The following is a 15,642-nucleotide window of genomic DNA, read 5'->3' as shown; positions in this document are numbered from 1 at the left end:
AGAGTGTTTAAGAGCTCCATCATTTCCAGATGTAGAACTGAGAGTGAAAAAAAAAATTTCCCCAGTTTCAAGGAAATTTTAATCAGTCCTGTGAATTCTGAACTATTTTTGGATGAAGTATATATAAAGGTGGACAAAAGAGACCCATGAACTCCCTACGGTTTTTACACAGCTCTGGATAAGCTGGCTAAGCTTTTCAGGAGAAAAAAATGCAGGAAACAGGAGAAGTGTTAAATTCATAAATTCAGCAGCAAGAAACAAAAACACATCAAGAAAACTCTTCCCAAACTGGAGAACGGCCAAAGTGTCCTGCACCAGGGATTAGTTCTGTGACTGCTCTGTGATCTCACGTTGAGAAGAGGAACCCAGCCCAACACCGAGGCTGCTGCTCGCAGGATGCCCCTTCAGAAATGTGGACACGTGCATCCCAGACAAAGAGCTCGCAACAACGCCTGTGCGTAACGAGGCTGCTGGCTGATTGCTAACTCTTTGAAACGAGCTGTCTCAGTGTGCAGGTTGTCGCTATGTTTGAGATATTCCCTGCAAACATCTAAACACCCTTCCTTTCTCTCCTCTGCCAGTTGGAAGGCTCCACCAGACCTTGTGTCTGACTTTGCATTGCTCCCGTGTCACTCTGCGGGGTCTTTCCAGCCTCCCCAGGCCTGGCAGATGTTTGGGATGGAGAACTAAACCAAAGCGGTGTCTCTGGTGGGGTGAAACGTGAAGAGCGACTCAACGTCCTCGCTTGGGGTTTCTCACCTTACTGTGTGCGTAGACCACGGAGCCCAGCAGCTTCCAGGTGCCGCCCCGCCGGTCCATGCGGATCATGCGCAGGATCTGCAGGAACCTCAGACTCCTGAGCGCAGAGGTGGCAAAGACGTTCCCTTGGGAGCCTGCCGCCAGCACGGCGATGGAAGCGATCAGCACCATGATGTCTGCGTGAACAGAGGGCACGGAAAGCTGAAGCAATGCTGCTGACCCACTGACAAAAGGGACGGCAGCCCTACCGCCACCGGCAGCGGAATGCCGTGCGGGAAATCTCGCATCGGTTGTATCATGTGCTGGAATGACACAGCATAAATCTTAACCTGGGTGAAAGGAGCTACTACATCCTCTCCACATCCATCCTTCCCACAGAAAATGCATCAAATACTGCAAAGCCTGAATTCGGATAGGATTCAGTGTTAACACTGATAAACCGGATTAAATCCCAGCAAAATGCCCTTTTTTTAATCAGCCCTGTTACACAGTGCTGTCCAGAGGTGTGAATTTCCCCCATCTAAATTGGGAGTGAAAATCTAGAGGTCCACCACAGCAATCCTCCAGTCCTCATGGACAAAGAAAGGCCAAGATAAAAAAAAAAAAGCCTTGCTCTATATATCACAAATTCAAGGATGCTGAAAACCTCCCTCATCCCTGGTTTCCTATGTAAATTTTATAGGACTGCTTTTCTGTGGAATAAGCCAAAATCCTGCCCATGACCACTGCCAGCTCCCGGACATTGAAGCAGGCTCCACAGCGATGGCACGGCCTCTCTGCCCACTCCTTACCCCGGTAAAAATAACTGCTCTGCACAGATGGCCCCTTTCGCGAGGGAAGCGCCGAGTGCTTCACAAACAAGAATTAATTAAGCCTCACAACTCCCTTGTGAGGCAGCTCATCAGGACCAGGGAAGGCAAAGCGAGACACGGAGAGCTGCAATGACTTGTGAGCGAGTCGGTGGCAAGGTTGGACACAGGATCGCAGGATCCCAGCTCCTCCACTCAGCTCCTCCCAGCTAAACCCACTTTTCATAGAATCCCAGAATGGTTTGGGTTGGAAAGGACCTTAAAGCCCACCCAGTGCCACCCCCTGCCATGGGCAGGGACACCTCCCACCAGCCCAGGTTGCCCAAAGCCTCATCCAGCCTGGCCTTGAACCCCTCCAGGGATGGGGCATCCACAGCTTCTCTGGGCACCCTGGGCCACTGCCTCACCCCCCACACAGGAAAACATTTCTTCCCAATATCTCATCTCCATCTCCCCTCTTTCAGCTTAAAACCATTCCCCCTCATCCTATCTCTATACTTTTGGTTCAGGAAATCCCATGCAGAGCAGCAGGTCTTACCGATGACGCAGAAAGGCTTGCGGGCAAATTTTAACCGTCCCCTCCAGCCCCGGTACCGGCAGCAGCAGCCGGCCGCCCAGATCCTCACAAAGTATTCGACCCCGAACACCACGATGGTGACGATTTCCTGCGAGGGAGACAACGCCGGGAGTCGAGAAGGAAGCACGATGGAGAGCACGCTCCAGAATCAAATCCAAAGCCTTAACCTAAGCTCCCCACACCTCGGAAAATAGATCACAGAGCTGTCTGCACCACCAGGACCGCTAAACGGAGAGCCCAGGCTGGAAAGCTTGCCAGATCATTGCTGGTGTGTCTTCCCTCACCCTCCCCTGGGGTGGCAAGATGCACTGCACATCGTAGCCTGCGAACTAGAGTTTTACATCTTCTCACTCTGTGTTTGTGTCCCCAGCAGAGGACCGATGAGCGCCTGCTTATCGCCCACTGTTAGTCTCCAGGACTTGACCAGGATAATGCCGAGCAGCTCAGGGAAGACTAGAGATGGGAATCACTGGGTACTCCATCCTAGGGCTCTTCACAGGGGATTTGAGTTTTTTCCCTGGAAAACTGGACTGGTTGTCTCTGTGTGCCGGGCTATTGGTGCAAGGGAGGTGCAGATCCTCCATCCCTTGATGCCAAGTGATGCTGTGCATCGCCGCGCTTCCCATCACCACCCAAACACCCTGCACACGCTCCCTTCCCTCTCATCTTTTCACTAGGGGCTTTCTCATGCATCAAACCTGATGAAGCCCTAATTAAGTCTGTAGCGCTTTTTGATGTCAGTGTAGGGCAGGGACTGGGGAAGACGAAGAAAAAGCAAAAGAGATGTGTGAATCCAGCAGCCCCACAATGTGGCGGTGTGTGCAGGATCTCTGCCGGCTCTGGATCAGCAGGAGCCAGGTTGTCAGTGCGAGGGATGCCGGGCTATTTAAGGAACAAAACTCTGCAGCTTGATGTGGGATCAAATAGTTGCAGGGATGTTATAGCGTGGGAGAGGAGACAACTACCCAGGCTGCTCCCTACGCAGTGCATCCGCAGCGCTAAACCCTGGGAGTTGCGGGACATCAGACTGCTTTTCCGTTGGGCTCAGTCTTGCTACTCTATTTTGCAATTGGAGATAAATGCAGAAAAAATAAAAAGTCTGGGAAGAAGGTTTTAAAATGATCCTTAAAGATAGTGTTCAGATTATTCTTGATACTAATTTCTCCTTTATGCTTTCCCTGTTTGTTACCTGCAGGTCCCAGTGGTCTCCTTCTCACAAGGGACAGTTTAAACTCTCGCCCCAGTTAAACACCCCCAGCCTCAGGGTTTGGTGGGGTTTTGATTTTGTTTTAATGCCTCACTGATGGTTTCATTTGCACCCCACTTACCAGGATGTAAAGGGCCCCTTCTGAGCTGTTCTGGTACTCATCAATGGTCGAAAAGACAGACAGCACCAGGCAGGAGAAAACTAGTAGAAAACTATATAACAGAAAAATAAAAAATAAAAGAGAGAGAGAGGGAATGTCAGTCTTCAGAGCAGGAATTTTTCACATTTGCTCAAACTATCCAGAGAGCAATCTCTGACATATTTACTGTGCTGCTGCTGTAACACTCTGTAAAAAAAGTAAATTCCCCAATTTTACTAACTGAAGGGTTATGCATGGAAGGACCCACTGGACTGTTCCCAGTTTGGCCAGTGCCAATCCAGTTCCTCTCCCAGCAGCTCTGATAACCCCTGACATTATTTCCCAGAGGAACCATTAGCTCTTACTGCAACATGTTTCCAACAAGCATACAAACAAGCAGGGAAATGCTCATTAATTAATGTGATAACAGGTGACTGGGCTGGCTAACGAGCAGGAGGGCTGCTGAACACAAACCCAGAGAAAATCCCACCGATGCTCTGCTGCTGTAATTTCATCCACAAAAGCTTACACAGGAGTGGGACTGCGTTTCCCATCCTTGCCAGGGTAGGACACTTTGGGTGGATTTAATGATTTTTTTTTTTTTTTGACAGGTACTTCAGATTAACTCCTTACTGCCTGGAAAGGCTGGCAACTTCCCAGGTTTGTTGTAGGATCCCTAGGAGGTGGATGCTCTTCTGTGGCCAGACACAGGATACAGCAGGGATTTGATCCAGCCTAAGGGATGGGACTTGGGGGCTGTTAGTCCTCTGTCCCAACCCCAAAAGGAGCCCCATCCTGCTGGAGCTTGGGGGACCCAGCTTTGATATCGGCTTGCTCAGCCTCTTATTTGCCACAGAAATTATAGGGGATTCTCAAAACCCCCTTACAGCATGCGTCCAAGTCTCATTGACATCTCCTTCTATGGATTGTCCCAAAAGCAGCCTCAGAAGTGCCACACCACCCCATCATTCACAGGCTGTCCCCATCAAAACTGCCCACTCTGCTTTTTGTGAATGCTAGCTGCAGTAATGCGCATCAAGAGGCAGAAAATGAATGAGCTCGACTCTCTTCTGACACTCAACACCCCAGCCCACAGCTACAGCAGTGTCCTGGCACCTGCTCAGGGATGGACAAGGTTTCCATCAGCTCGTGATGCCCGCTGCTCGCTCAAACAAAGGGAAGGAAATTAATTTACTAAAGATCGATTTACTGATACAATAAAGTAGGCCAGCACAAGGAGAAACTAAAAGCTGCATTCTTTAAAAGCATTAAATAATTCATCTGTCTGGCTTTGTCTCGCATTCCTACAACCTGCAGATTGAATATTTATAAGGCACGGTTCAGCTGGTGGGGGCTGTTCCTTTTCCGTGCGTAAAGAAAAGGAGTTTCACACCATCTGGGTCGCGCTTGTGGCTTTGCAATGACCATTAATGTCACGGCACCAAGTGAAAACAGAGGATTTGCAGTATTTATTCGAACCACAGGCTGAAACGTCCCTGGCTGCTGGAGGTAAGGGACCTCCAGAGCCATCTCAGCGAAGGCTGAGCTCCGTCAGCAATAAGATTAATTCAGCACAGATAAGGACAACTGCCTGAATTCTCACTGCAAATTTCATCTTCTCACACCAGGGCTGGTACCCAGAGACTTGAAACAACCTCAGGAGAGTAAAAAATATCCCTTGCAATCCCACTCATGATGTCCCTTAATGGGTCTCACTTAAAATGTGTTTTTCTCCCCAAGCTGATCTTTTAAAACCCTTCCTACAAGCAATCCTACCACAGCCTGCCCTGCAGCCAAACGGACTCCAGCCATCCTACACCCTCCAAATCCCCTGGGAGCCAGAGATGGGACCCTGGCTTTAAAGAGCTGCAACTGGGTCAGGCAGCCCCGCTCCTGCGGTGGCCCAGATTCTGCTGCAAACTTCTGTGGTAGAGTGAGAAACAAATGAATAATCAATGAAAGAAGAAAGATAAGAGGAAAACAAACAAACAACGATAATGGAGAAGGATCAGGGGGAAAAGAAAAAAAAAAAAAAGTCCTGCATTTTCTGATTAAAGAAGCAGAATGTGGGCTGTATTTCTGTGACCAAACATCACAATAAAAGGCCAAAGGAGGTGTTGAAAGCAAAGTGCCAGTATCAGTGCAGACATCCACGCGGGGTTTGCTACAGTGAGCACCTTGGACACATCCAGAATGAAGCCACAGTCAAATGACGAGCCCTGGGCAGGGACAAACACCAGGAGAAGGAAGATTTCTGTATGTTAAACCTGTCACTAGACACATACTGTTGGGGGGGGAAAAAAAAAAAAAAAAAAGGAAAAGAAATCGCTTTATCACTTTGAATCGCAGGGGTGGATTGTACAAGCAGTGGTTATGTGGGGAGAGTCGGGGCAGTGGCACATCTGGTGCTGCTTCGTCCCTTCCCCAGCACATGGCCGCTGCCTTGTCCCCAGCCTCTCCACTCCCCTCATCTCCCCAGGGCCAGCTCGGTGATGCTGTAATTTTGTCTCTGTGCTCCCCAGGGCTCTCACTGCCAGGGAGACCTGATGCAGATCATGTTTGCAGGGCCAGCGTTAATTACAGCGCTGCCGAGCATGGGAGGCAGCAGGGAGGGTGCCACTTCTTCAATGAAGCATTGGAGCTCCATGGCCAAATCCCACGTGGACCAAAAACTCCCCATCTCAGCCCTGATGGGGACGTTCAGCCCCCAGGTGCTGCCAGTGAGGGATGCAGGCACTGGCTCACCACAAGATGAGCGGCACAAGCATCCCAAAATAGCTCCACGGTGATGCATAGCTGCTCAGCTTGACCCTGTGCTCCACCAGCCTCTGGGAGGCTGTCACAGGAGACTAAGAGAAGGACACCTTTCTGCAAGGCAACCGAATTCAGGGCGTTGGGGTCTGTATGGCTCCCGGGAGGCTTTGGGGGATGTGCAGACCCCCATGGACAGGGAGGTGGAAGGGGAAAGCTCAGAGGTGTGTCCACACTGGGCACGGTGTGCATCCATCTCACGGAGGGAGGGCAGCGGGGAACCGGAAGGCTGAGTCTGTTTTAATTTCACCTAATCTACCCAGACAGTGCGGGCAAGGGCTCCAGATAATAATGGATAGCCAGGGAAAGGGAAACAGGCCAATAAATAGCATGGAGGTTGGGATGAATCTAATTTTTAAAGCTACATATCTAATCAAAGCAAATTATGTCTGCAGCCTGACTCTAGGTAATGTTAATGTGCAATGAGGATCATTAATTATGTCCCATCTAATGATTTTTACATTAAAGATGCCAATTCTGCTTAGAGCTTTGGAGAAGACAATATCCTCCTCCCCAGCAGACAGGAGCTGGGTCCTATTTTTTTTTGAGCCGGCACCAGCCTCTCCCAAACCCACCCCAGGAGCCAAAGGGTGGTTTTGGACCACTGTCTCCTCCATGGAGTGATGGCACAGACAAAGCTGGCTCCAGCCTCCTGGGACCACTGGAGAAGGACATCTCATGTCACTGCATCTTCTCACCCACCACCCATTCCTACGGGCACCCAGCACCTTCTGCTGCTCCGGGATCCCCCACGCCTGCTGCTGAGACCTTTAAGCTCAGCCAAGGCTCAGCCGTGCAAATCTGACTGCTGCTAATACTAATAAATCCAAAGTCCTCCAAAGTCTGGCTTTACATCCAAAGGTTATGATGACTTAAAACACCCATGCAAGCTTCTTATTACGATTTATAAATCCCAGCACAAAATCTGCATAGCCAGATTTCATAGCCACCGTGCTGCACGTTAGCGTTGGAAAAGAAACGACAGAACTCCCCCCTGAAAAATAAAAAATACTTAAAATGTCTGGAAACAGGAAATACTGTCTTTTTCTTTTCTTTCTTTCTTTCTCAGTAAAAGCATGTGATAAACATAAAGCTTTTCAGGTTAATCATCTAATTTGCCTTCCAAAAGTGATCTACACACCCATTTACATAAGAATTTAAAAAGACCTTTAAATTTATTCCTGAAATACTTGTATTCAAATAACATTTGCTGACATGCAAAAACATTGGGTTTCCCCTGATGGAGCACCAAAGGAATAATTATCAACTGGATTCCTGGAGGTGATGGAGATGGATACAACACAAGGAGGTGGCACAAGCCTGTAACAGCCACTGTGCTTGTACGCTTCACTGGCTTTCCCCGGAACTGGGAAAGGGAATTAATGATTTGGTTAATTAGAAAGAGCAAAGCTGGAAAGGAAGGAGTATTTTACTACAGGCACTTAAGAGCTGCACAATGGAGAACAACTTAAGACATTTCAAACACTTCAAAATTACTTTGGGGATGTAAACAAGGTGTTAATAATTGTCCTAAAATAAAACCAAAACACTTATGGGCAATCCATCCATAACCCCAGCAACCCCTCTGCTGTGGGCTCTGTAAAATGCTGGATTTCAACTAAGACTTCAGGGTAAATTAAAGGTTCACAAAAATCCAGCAATTACAATAAACCAAGGTGAAAGAAAATCCATATTGAGGAGAGGGAGATGGTCAAATGCCTTTAAACACTCAGAGCACCTCACAATCAGAACAGCTCAATTTAAATCTCCTGTGAATCAGAAGCAAAACTCTTCTAATGCCACGACTTTTCCAGGGGCAAAGACATCGTGGTATGCACCTGCCCTTAGCCAGGAGCATCCTTCATCTTTATTCATGTAAGCAATCCTGCTGCGATTTGCAACCCAGCCATTCATTTCCCAGGCTAAACACCAGCCTAAATGCCTCACTCTGCCTTTCCACATCCCTCAGTCTCAGCCAAAATCATCTCCCAAGGCGACTTCTGCCACTAGCAGAGCTGAAAATAGAAGCGGGGAGTCCTGCCTTGCGGTCCTGTGCCTTAATAAATGCTCTCCTTTCCAAAAATAGCTCCTGATGGCATCTCATTCCCCGCAGGTTTGGCCATGCCCAGCCCAGATCCTGCTCCTCGGAGGAGGCTGGAGGCTCCCTGGGCACATTATGGGCAACACGCAGGCTGGCTCCAAGGATTCTCCTGGTTTATCAACTTTTTAATAAATCTTTAGCAAAGGCATGGCTGGGATGATGTCAATAGCTCCTGTGCCTCCTCGGTGCACTGAGCCGGTGGCTGAGCAGCCCCGATGAGAAGCACCCTGTCTGTACAAAGCCATGAAGCACACCAAGGACGGTGGGGTGAGATGTGCAATGGAGCATCTCCAGAGGACCAAAGCAGCATCCCGGTGGAGGCTGTGGTGCAGACAGCAAGGCTGCATTGATCGGTGCTCCAGGAGGGGGACAATAACACAGGGAATTCATCAGGGCACAGAGAAACAGATCCTATAGACCCCAAATCACGCTATAGCAGTAGCACTGGGATGGGAAGGAAAATGAGAGTTACTTTCCTGATCAGCCCTATTGCATCGTCACCACCTGCAACCCCCAGGATGCATCCCCCCCACCTTTGTGTGCATATGCAGCAAACCTGCTCTGCTTGCTGCATGACAGCAACGTGGCAAAAACAGGAGATGGTTTTCCAGCAGATTGGGTTGTCTGGGGTCTTCCCCAGACCCGGGGCTGGGAGCAGGAGGGCTGCTGGCCGAGCACCCTGCCTCTGAGCTTCGGCTCCCCTGCAGCTCCTGGAACACACCGGCACATTGACATCCCAGAGAGGTACAGGGGGATGAGACTTCCTTCGCATCGGGTTTTTGGGGAAGGCTGGTTTCTGCTTTATGGGCAGATAAGGAGCATCCATCACAGCAAACTAAGGGAAAAGGAAGAAGTGGCCGAAGCTTTACTGCACAGGCACAAGTCAAACCTTCTCTTCCTCTGCCTTCCCTCTATTTAAGCAGCATATTTCTGAGACAGAAAAAGGGCAGGATATGGGTTCACAGATATTTTTTGCTTCAACATCCACTATTTTTGAAATCAGTTCCCACCCCAAGAGCTCCTCCAGCCTTTCCTTCTTGCTTATAATAGACCCAGGGACCAGAAATGGGATCACCTGCCCCAAGTGCTCAGAGCCAGAGCCCTGACCTGAACCACAAACTGCAGGAATTTGAGCAGAAATGAGTTGTGCATGATGTACCTTGTCATTACTCCAGCAAAGGATTGTGTATCTCCACGCTTAACACGCAAGACTGAGCTTAAGAGCTTTTCTGGATTGAAGCCTCAAAGAACAAAAGCTGTCGGGAAACAATGGGGAATGGAGACCAAGATCTGAACAGCTACAGCGAAAAAAAGGGGTTAAATTTAAGGAATCAGCTGTCTGCCTTACAGCCTGGCTCTAACCATTTAACATACTCAAGGCAACTCAGAGTAAAAGCCTTATTAATAAACATCACCGCAAAGTTCTAGCTCCAACGCTCCTCTTTGTCCTCCTCCAACATGAATCACCGGGAAAGGCTCCTCTGCGGATTCTCCTCGCCCTGCGCACGCAGCCTCGGAGGAGCCAGATGTCTGGAGGAAAACCCGAAGGATTAATCGCGCCGTGCACCTGCCAGCAGAGACCGTCCCTGCTGCGATTCCCACTGCCCGGCTGAGGTTGAGCTTTTCAAAATTTGGTGGGGAGAAATATATTCCTGCAGCTGCAGGAACAGTTCACAGGAGAGAATCCTAAAGACCACGGTGCAATTACACTGTGCTGGGAGGTAAATTAAGAGCATGAAATATCAGACATTTAAGTAATTCCGAAAATGTCTGCGCAGGCATTTACTCAGAGCACGGTCATCGATGTTAATGCGAGGGAAAGTTGCTGTCTCATGCAATACCCGGATTATTCCGATTGAAATCTGAGCGCTGCCTCTGTTTCATCCCACAGGGTATTCCCCAAAAGAGCCTCTGCTTCCTCCCTACCTCTGAGAAATCATTCTTCGCGAGTGCAGGAATACCAGCCCTCCTCATCCACCCTTTATCTGTATATGAAGATCAAGTTATTTCTGTTTCTTAAGGGCAATTCCCTGCTTTTCTGCAACACTTAAAAAAAAAAAAAAGAAATAAATTTAAGCAGCCAAAGGCTATGGTGCATGGTTGAAGCACACAGGAATAAAAAATTCTCTCGCTGAGGTCAAACTCCTTTGAACTGACCTGGAGAAGTCACTTGACCTGACTTAACTGAGCTCTAAAACTGGGTTAAAAGCAAGATGTCTCTGTCAAATGTAATGCTGCATCTCATCTAAACATTCCTCAAGGGAACGGGATATACGAAAATAGGCTCTGGTCTAATTGCAGATAGGAAGATTGTCTCAGAATGTGCAGGGCTGGTTCCCGCTGCAGACAGGAATAGTAGCTGCTGTTTCAAAGGTCTGTCCCAGAATCAGCGATTCAGCTGGAGCCCAAGGTTTCCTGCCCGCAAAGGACAAGCTTTGTCTCTGAGCTCCTTCAGCTTTGCTTCCCCGTCTCTGCCTTTGCACTAGTTCTACAGCACCGAGAATTACAGCACCTCCAGAAGAGCATCCTCGCCAGGAGCATCCTGAGGCTGAGCAGCTCCCAGCAACCGCACAAACCATCTCAGACCCAGGGCAGGCAACTAAATGGCTCAAAATCCTTCTGCTGACTTTAAAAATCTCACTTTCCCCAAGCCTCAGCCCATGGTTTATGCTTCTGTAAAGGCAAGACCCCAGAGCTGCGCTCTCAGGCTCCCTCCCAGCCAAGAGCAAAGGATGGGTAAGATTTTGGGTCCACCCCCGCATTTGTGCCTCAATATAGACAAGAATGTGGCTTCTTGGAGCCAGCGGGTAATGGATAACACCGAACATAAAACACAAGTATTACCAAAGCACTGTGAATTTCATTTGCTCATCAGTTTATTTAATTGAGTCTCAAGGAAAAAAAAAAAAAAGAAGTATTTGCAAACTGCCTGGATAATATGTCTTAGAGCTGGTAATTTCACCATCTGTTTAATTTTACTTCTCTTGTCCCAGCCCGTGACTAGGAAGAGCTCAGAGCCAAGCAGCAGGAAGGCTGGTTTGCAGCCTTTTCATTTTAATCCCCAGAAGATGACAACCTCCAAGCTGGGTAAAAAATTATACCCAGAGGAATAACAGGAGTGCTACAACCAGCAGGACCCTGTGATGCCCAAGAGACACCCGAGTTTAGCATGCAGGAAAATGCAGGAACAACAAGAAATTAAAAAAAAAAAAACACCAATGGCCAGTTTCAGAGCTCTGCATCCCTTCCCCACATCGGTAGGACAGCGTGCTCCTCCACAGCCAAGGTGGCAGAATACGGCCCTTCTGCTTTCCATGTCGGGGAGGTTGCTCCTGTTGGGATGGGCAGGTTTCTGCTGGGAACAGTGCCCTGGCCACACAGACAGGCAGGTCCGGAGGAGCTGCTCAGGGTGAAGGGATGCAAAACAAACCCACACCTCCAGAGAGATCCAGCTTAAAAAGGCAGTGCCCTTTAGCCCTGAAAAATTGCTGAAACAGCCAGTTATGCTGCAGGGAGAGCAGAGAATCACAACAGCTGCCAGTCAAGCGCCATTTAACTTCGCCACTAAAATAACTATTTCAGGTCTTCTGAGAGCTGCAACTCTTCAAAGTCCTCTTCCATCACTTTCTCCTCTCCAGCAGCAAAGCTTCCCTGAGCTGCAGCCAGGTTTGCCACCACCATGCCACTCCCCAGGAGAGATGGAGGGATGCCACCACCCATGTCGGTGTCTCATGGCAGAGAACCGGCAGCTCGTGACACCAGCCTGGAGGGGAGCAGACAGCCCCAGCTGCACGTCTGCCAGGGTGCAACCTCTCCTTGCACCAGATAAATTAATCCCCAGCGCCAACAGATGATTAATCACTTCTATTATCTCTCGCTTCTCTGGCATAACCCACAAGCAGGTGGCCAGGTGCAGATGGGGGAGTCCTGGGGGGAGCAGGGGGCAGCCCCCCATCATCACCAGCCCTTCGCAGGGGGAGAGGCTGCCTGGAGGACAGAACACCCCAGAGAGGGGAAAGCCATGGTCCTGCCAGAAGAAATAAAGGCAGCCTCGTTTACAAGAGAGCCTCCTTTATAAAGCTTTTCAGGCTGGGCAGCTTTGGGGGGCTTGCTGCAGCCCTGGCCAAGGGGGGAGAGCCGTGCTGGGGCATACCAGGGCTCTCTGGCTCACCTGGAGACCTGCAAAGAAGGAGGCACTGATCTATCCACAGGTCCCAAAACCCCCCCAGCAGTGGAGGAGGGGAGGAATGGTGGCATCCCCCCAGTCCCTGCAGTGCAGCCATTCCCATTTAATCACATTTTAATCTCATTTAAGGCCACCAGACCAGATGGTTCCCAAGCCCTGAGCCTGGCCCTCGCTGCTGGAAATGGGCTGGACATGGGCAGCCCTGGACCCAGCACTGCTCAGCTGCATGAACCTCTCCAGATGTTTTTTCTGCCTGGTTCCTAAGGCCATGAAGCTCATGCGATCGCCCCACCTGCCTGCCTTGCTGTCCCCAGCTAATTTTTAGACTCGTTGGCCAATTTGCATCACATCTGCCCCGCGATGGGCAGCAATGAGGAGAGCACCCTGGGTTTGTCCTCGGAGGAGGCTGCCGGGCAAGCTTGGGGGGCCAGCACATGCCAATCAGCCTGAGAGCCACCAGCTCATCGAAACCAGCTCCCCCAGTTCCCCTGCTCAGCAAATGACAGGTTTGTTCCCTCTCCTTATTTCCCTGCACCAGTAAACACAACAATAAATAGCAAGCTGCAGGAGGCAGCTGATGGTGTGGTGAAAGGTGGAAAACATCTAAAAATGATTTAGAGCAGGGAGGAGAAGAGGAAGAGAGGGCTGTGGATTATATTCTCCGAGGAGGAGGAGGAGCTGCTCGGCTGCACAAAGGCAGCAGAGGCAGGGAAGGTTTTCCTGCCCACCCTGCAGCTCCTTGCTCTGGGTGATGCTCAGGTCCCCTGTGCTGGTCCCTCTTCGCAAATGTCCCTGGACCAGCCCTGAGATGGGACCCCACCAGCTCCAGCCCCAGGACGGGCTGGGAGGGAGGCCAGCGCTGCAGGGGCTGGAGCCAGGGTGTTTTAAAGCTCCCAAGTAACAAGGACGCAGGGCACAGACACATTAAAGCTGCAGAGAGATTATCTAGCTGCCATTTCAACACGCCGGTAAATCAAAGTCGATGGAAGCCATATGCTCTGCTGGGAAGCATCCATCTCGTTTCCAGGGAAACATCTTTCCCTTTTTAAATGGCAGGCAAAGGCTTGCAAAAACCTGCTTTTAACCCCCTTTTCTCAGGCATGCTCCATGTCCCCCCGCAGCTCCCCGAGCCGATGGCATTGTGCCGTACCACTGCCTGGGAGAGCTGTCCCAGCTTAACTTGGGAGCAGGAGGTGGGGATGATGTCTGTCCCAGCAGGTCCGAGGAAATCAGACCCAGGCTAACAGCTCTGTGACCCTGCTTTCAATTTCCAGCTCGCTCTCAAGCCATTTTCCATGGTTTATTCCCTGGGAACAAAACAGAATTCACCTGCCTGGGTCACATCGAGCAGCTCTGCTCAGCGACACTGCGGGGGCACAGCACAGACGGTGCCTGGCCAGGCACCAACACGGGGCAAAACGCTTCCAGAGCAAGAGAAGAACCAACAGCAGGACACAGCCCGGGTTATGGGTGCTCAGATCCAGCCTCTTGCAAAGCAGAAGGTACCACCCGACTGTTTTACAAGCAGAGAGGAAAAATCTGACCTTGGAAATTACAGCAATCCGCAGCCAGGGCTTCGGGATCTCAGAACTAAGGATAAAGCCAGCACTGAGCTCAGCTCCTGGCTGGAGGCTGGAGCTGGCCCCAGGTCTCCCTCCCAGCACCTGCACCTTCTTGTTGCTCCCTCTAAGCCAAACGCACGGTCATTGCTCTGGAACACAGCCGGGGGGGTCTGTGGGGGTCTCTGCCAGCTGAGAGAGAAGGTGATGGGGGCACAGGAAGGGGCACCTCCAGAGCACAATCTGTCATCCAGCTTCTCATGATTTTTTTTTTTTGCCTTTTCTTAACTTCTCCTTTATTGTAAATCCCAGCAGCAGCTGAAGCCAATGGTTAAAGTATGTAAATGGAGTATTTTCGATTCTGATAAGTAGCTGTGCTCTAACAACCTTTATAATGGAGACCAGAGACAATATTTAATAATTCAAAGCCTAGGATGGCCTGACGGGACAAGGATACATGCTGAAGTCTCCTTGTCTGTATGGGAAATGGTTATTACTGCTGGAGGAAGGGGAGGCTAGGGTCACAGTGCAGGGAGCAGGGATGCTGGACTATGCCGCAGGCATCCCGTGTCACTGAATCCCTCCATCCTCAGCTCCCAAGCTGGAAAACAGGGGTCAGGTTCCCCCCCAGCACACAGGGGCACAGCTGAGGTTAAGCTCATGCATAGCTCAAGACATGCCCATGGCCCTCAGCAACCAATAAATCCTTCTAGAGCAGAATAAAGCCTGGCACAGAACCAGCACAAAGCACACCAGGAACCACAGCTCGCATGGACCAGAGCCAAGAGCAGCATCTTAAACGACAGCAAAGCCACCCAGGAGCAACGTCCTCCAGCACATGACACCAGGGCATGCCCAGCACCGCAGCCAAGGTGTTAGTCCTGCCCTATGTGACATTTCAAGGCACCTGCTACAGCCCTAAATCCCTTTCCCAGCCACTAGCTTGGCTCCTCATGCAGGTGGCAGCAGCCGGCACGGAGCCCAGGAGCAGACGCCGCAGCAGGACGGCTCCATCAGGGCATCCTGCCCCTGCCAGCGCGGGGAAGGAGTCACCTTCACTCGGTGGCATCGGAACAAGATCTCTCCAGCAACCCGTCAGCCGGCTCCGAGGTGTGCTCAGGCTGTCTGGGAATTATGTCACCAAGCAGCGTAAAATATCAAATGGCCCTTTTATGATCCTGCGTGCTCCTTCCTACCTCCTTCTTGGCTCAGAGCCTCGTGAGCGGTCTGTGCTGTGTGTTGGGGACACCGACAGTGATCAAATGCAATGGATGGATAACAGCCACGTAGTATTTTGAGTTACAGCATCATCAGCCTGCTGCTAAACCAAAAGCAGGAGCAGCTCTCCGTCCTGGTTGTGTAACCCAGCCTCGCAGGATGCTCCCCATAATTACAGGGCCTTTCTCTGCAGTCCCGTGGGGGCCGTATGCTGATTCACAAAAGGATGCTCAGAGTCTAACTTCCTTTCTAACACATTTTTTTCAGTCTTCCCTA

General features: G+C 50.3%; 1 protein-coding gene across 1 annotated transcript in view; it reads right to left on the bottom strand.

The window, feature by feature from the left end:
- Positions 1-3,614, bottom strand: part of LOC104466080 (potassium voltage-gated channel subfamily KQT member 2-like) — a gene marked incomplete at its 5' end in the record, with an annotated part of 23,427 nt that extends 19,813 nt beyond the window's left edge. The window contains 3 exon segments of the mRNA XM_010079401.1: positions 760-935; positions 2,107-2,233; positions 3,474-3,614. Coding sequence (XP_010077703.1) covers positions 760-935; positions 2,107-2,233; positions 3,474-3,614 — 444 coding nt within the window.
- Between the last annotated feature and the right edge of the window lie 12,028 nt (positions 3,615-15,642).

The sequence above is a fragment of the Pterocles gutturalis genome, unplaced genomic scaffold, assembly GCF_000699245.1.
Source record: "Pterocles gutturalis isolate BGI_N339 unplaced genomic scaffold, ASM69924v1 scaffold2999, whole genome shotgun sequence".
NCBI classification, from domain to species: domain Eukaryota; kingdom Metazoa; phylum Chordata; class Aves; order Pterocliformes; family Pteroclidae; genus Pterocles; species Pterocles gutturalis.
The sequence above is the reverse complement of the archived record's forward strand: the minus strand, read 5'-3'. Positions and strand labels throughout refer to the sequence as shown.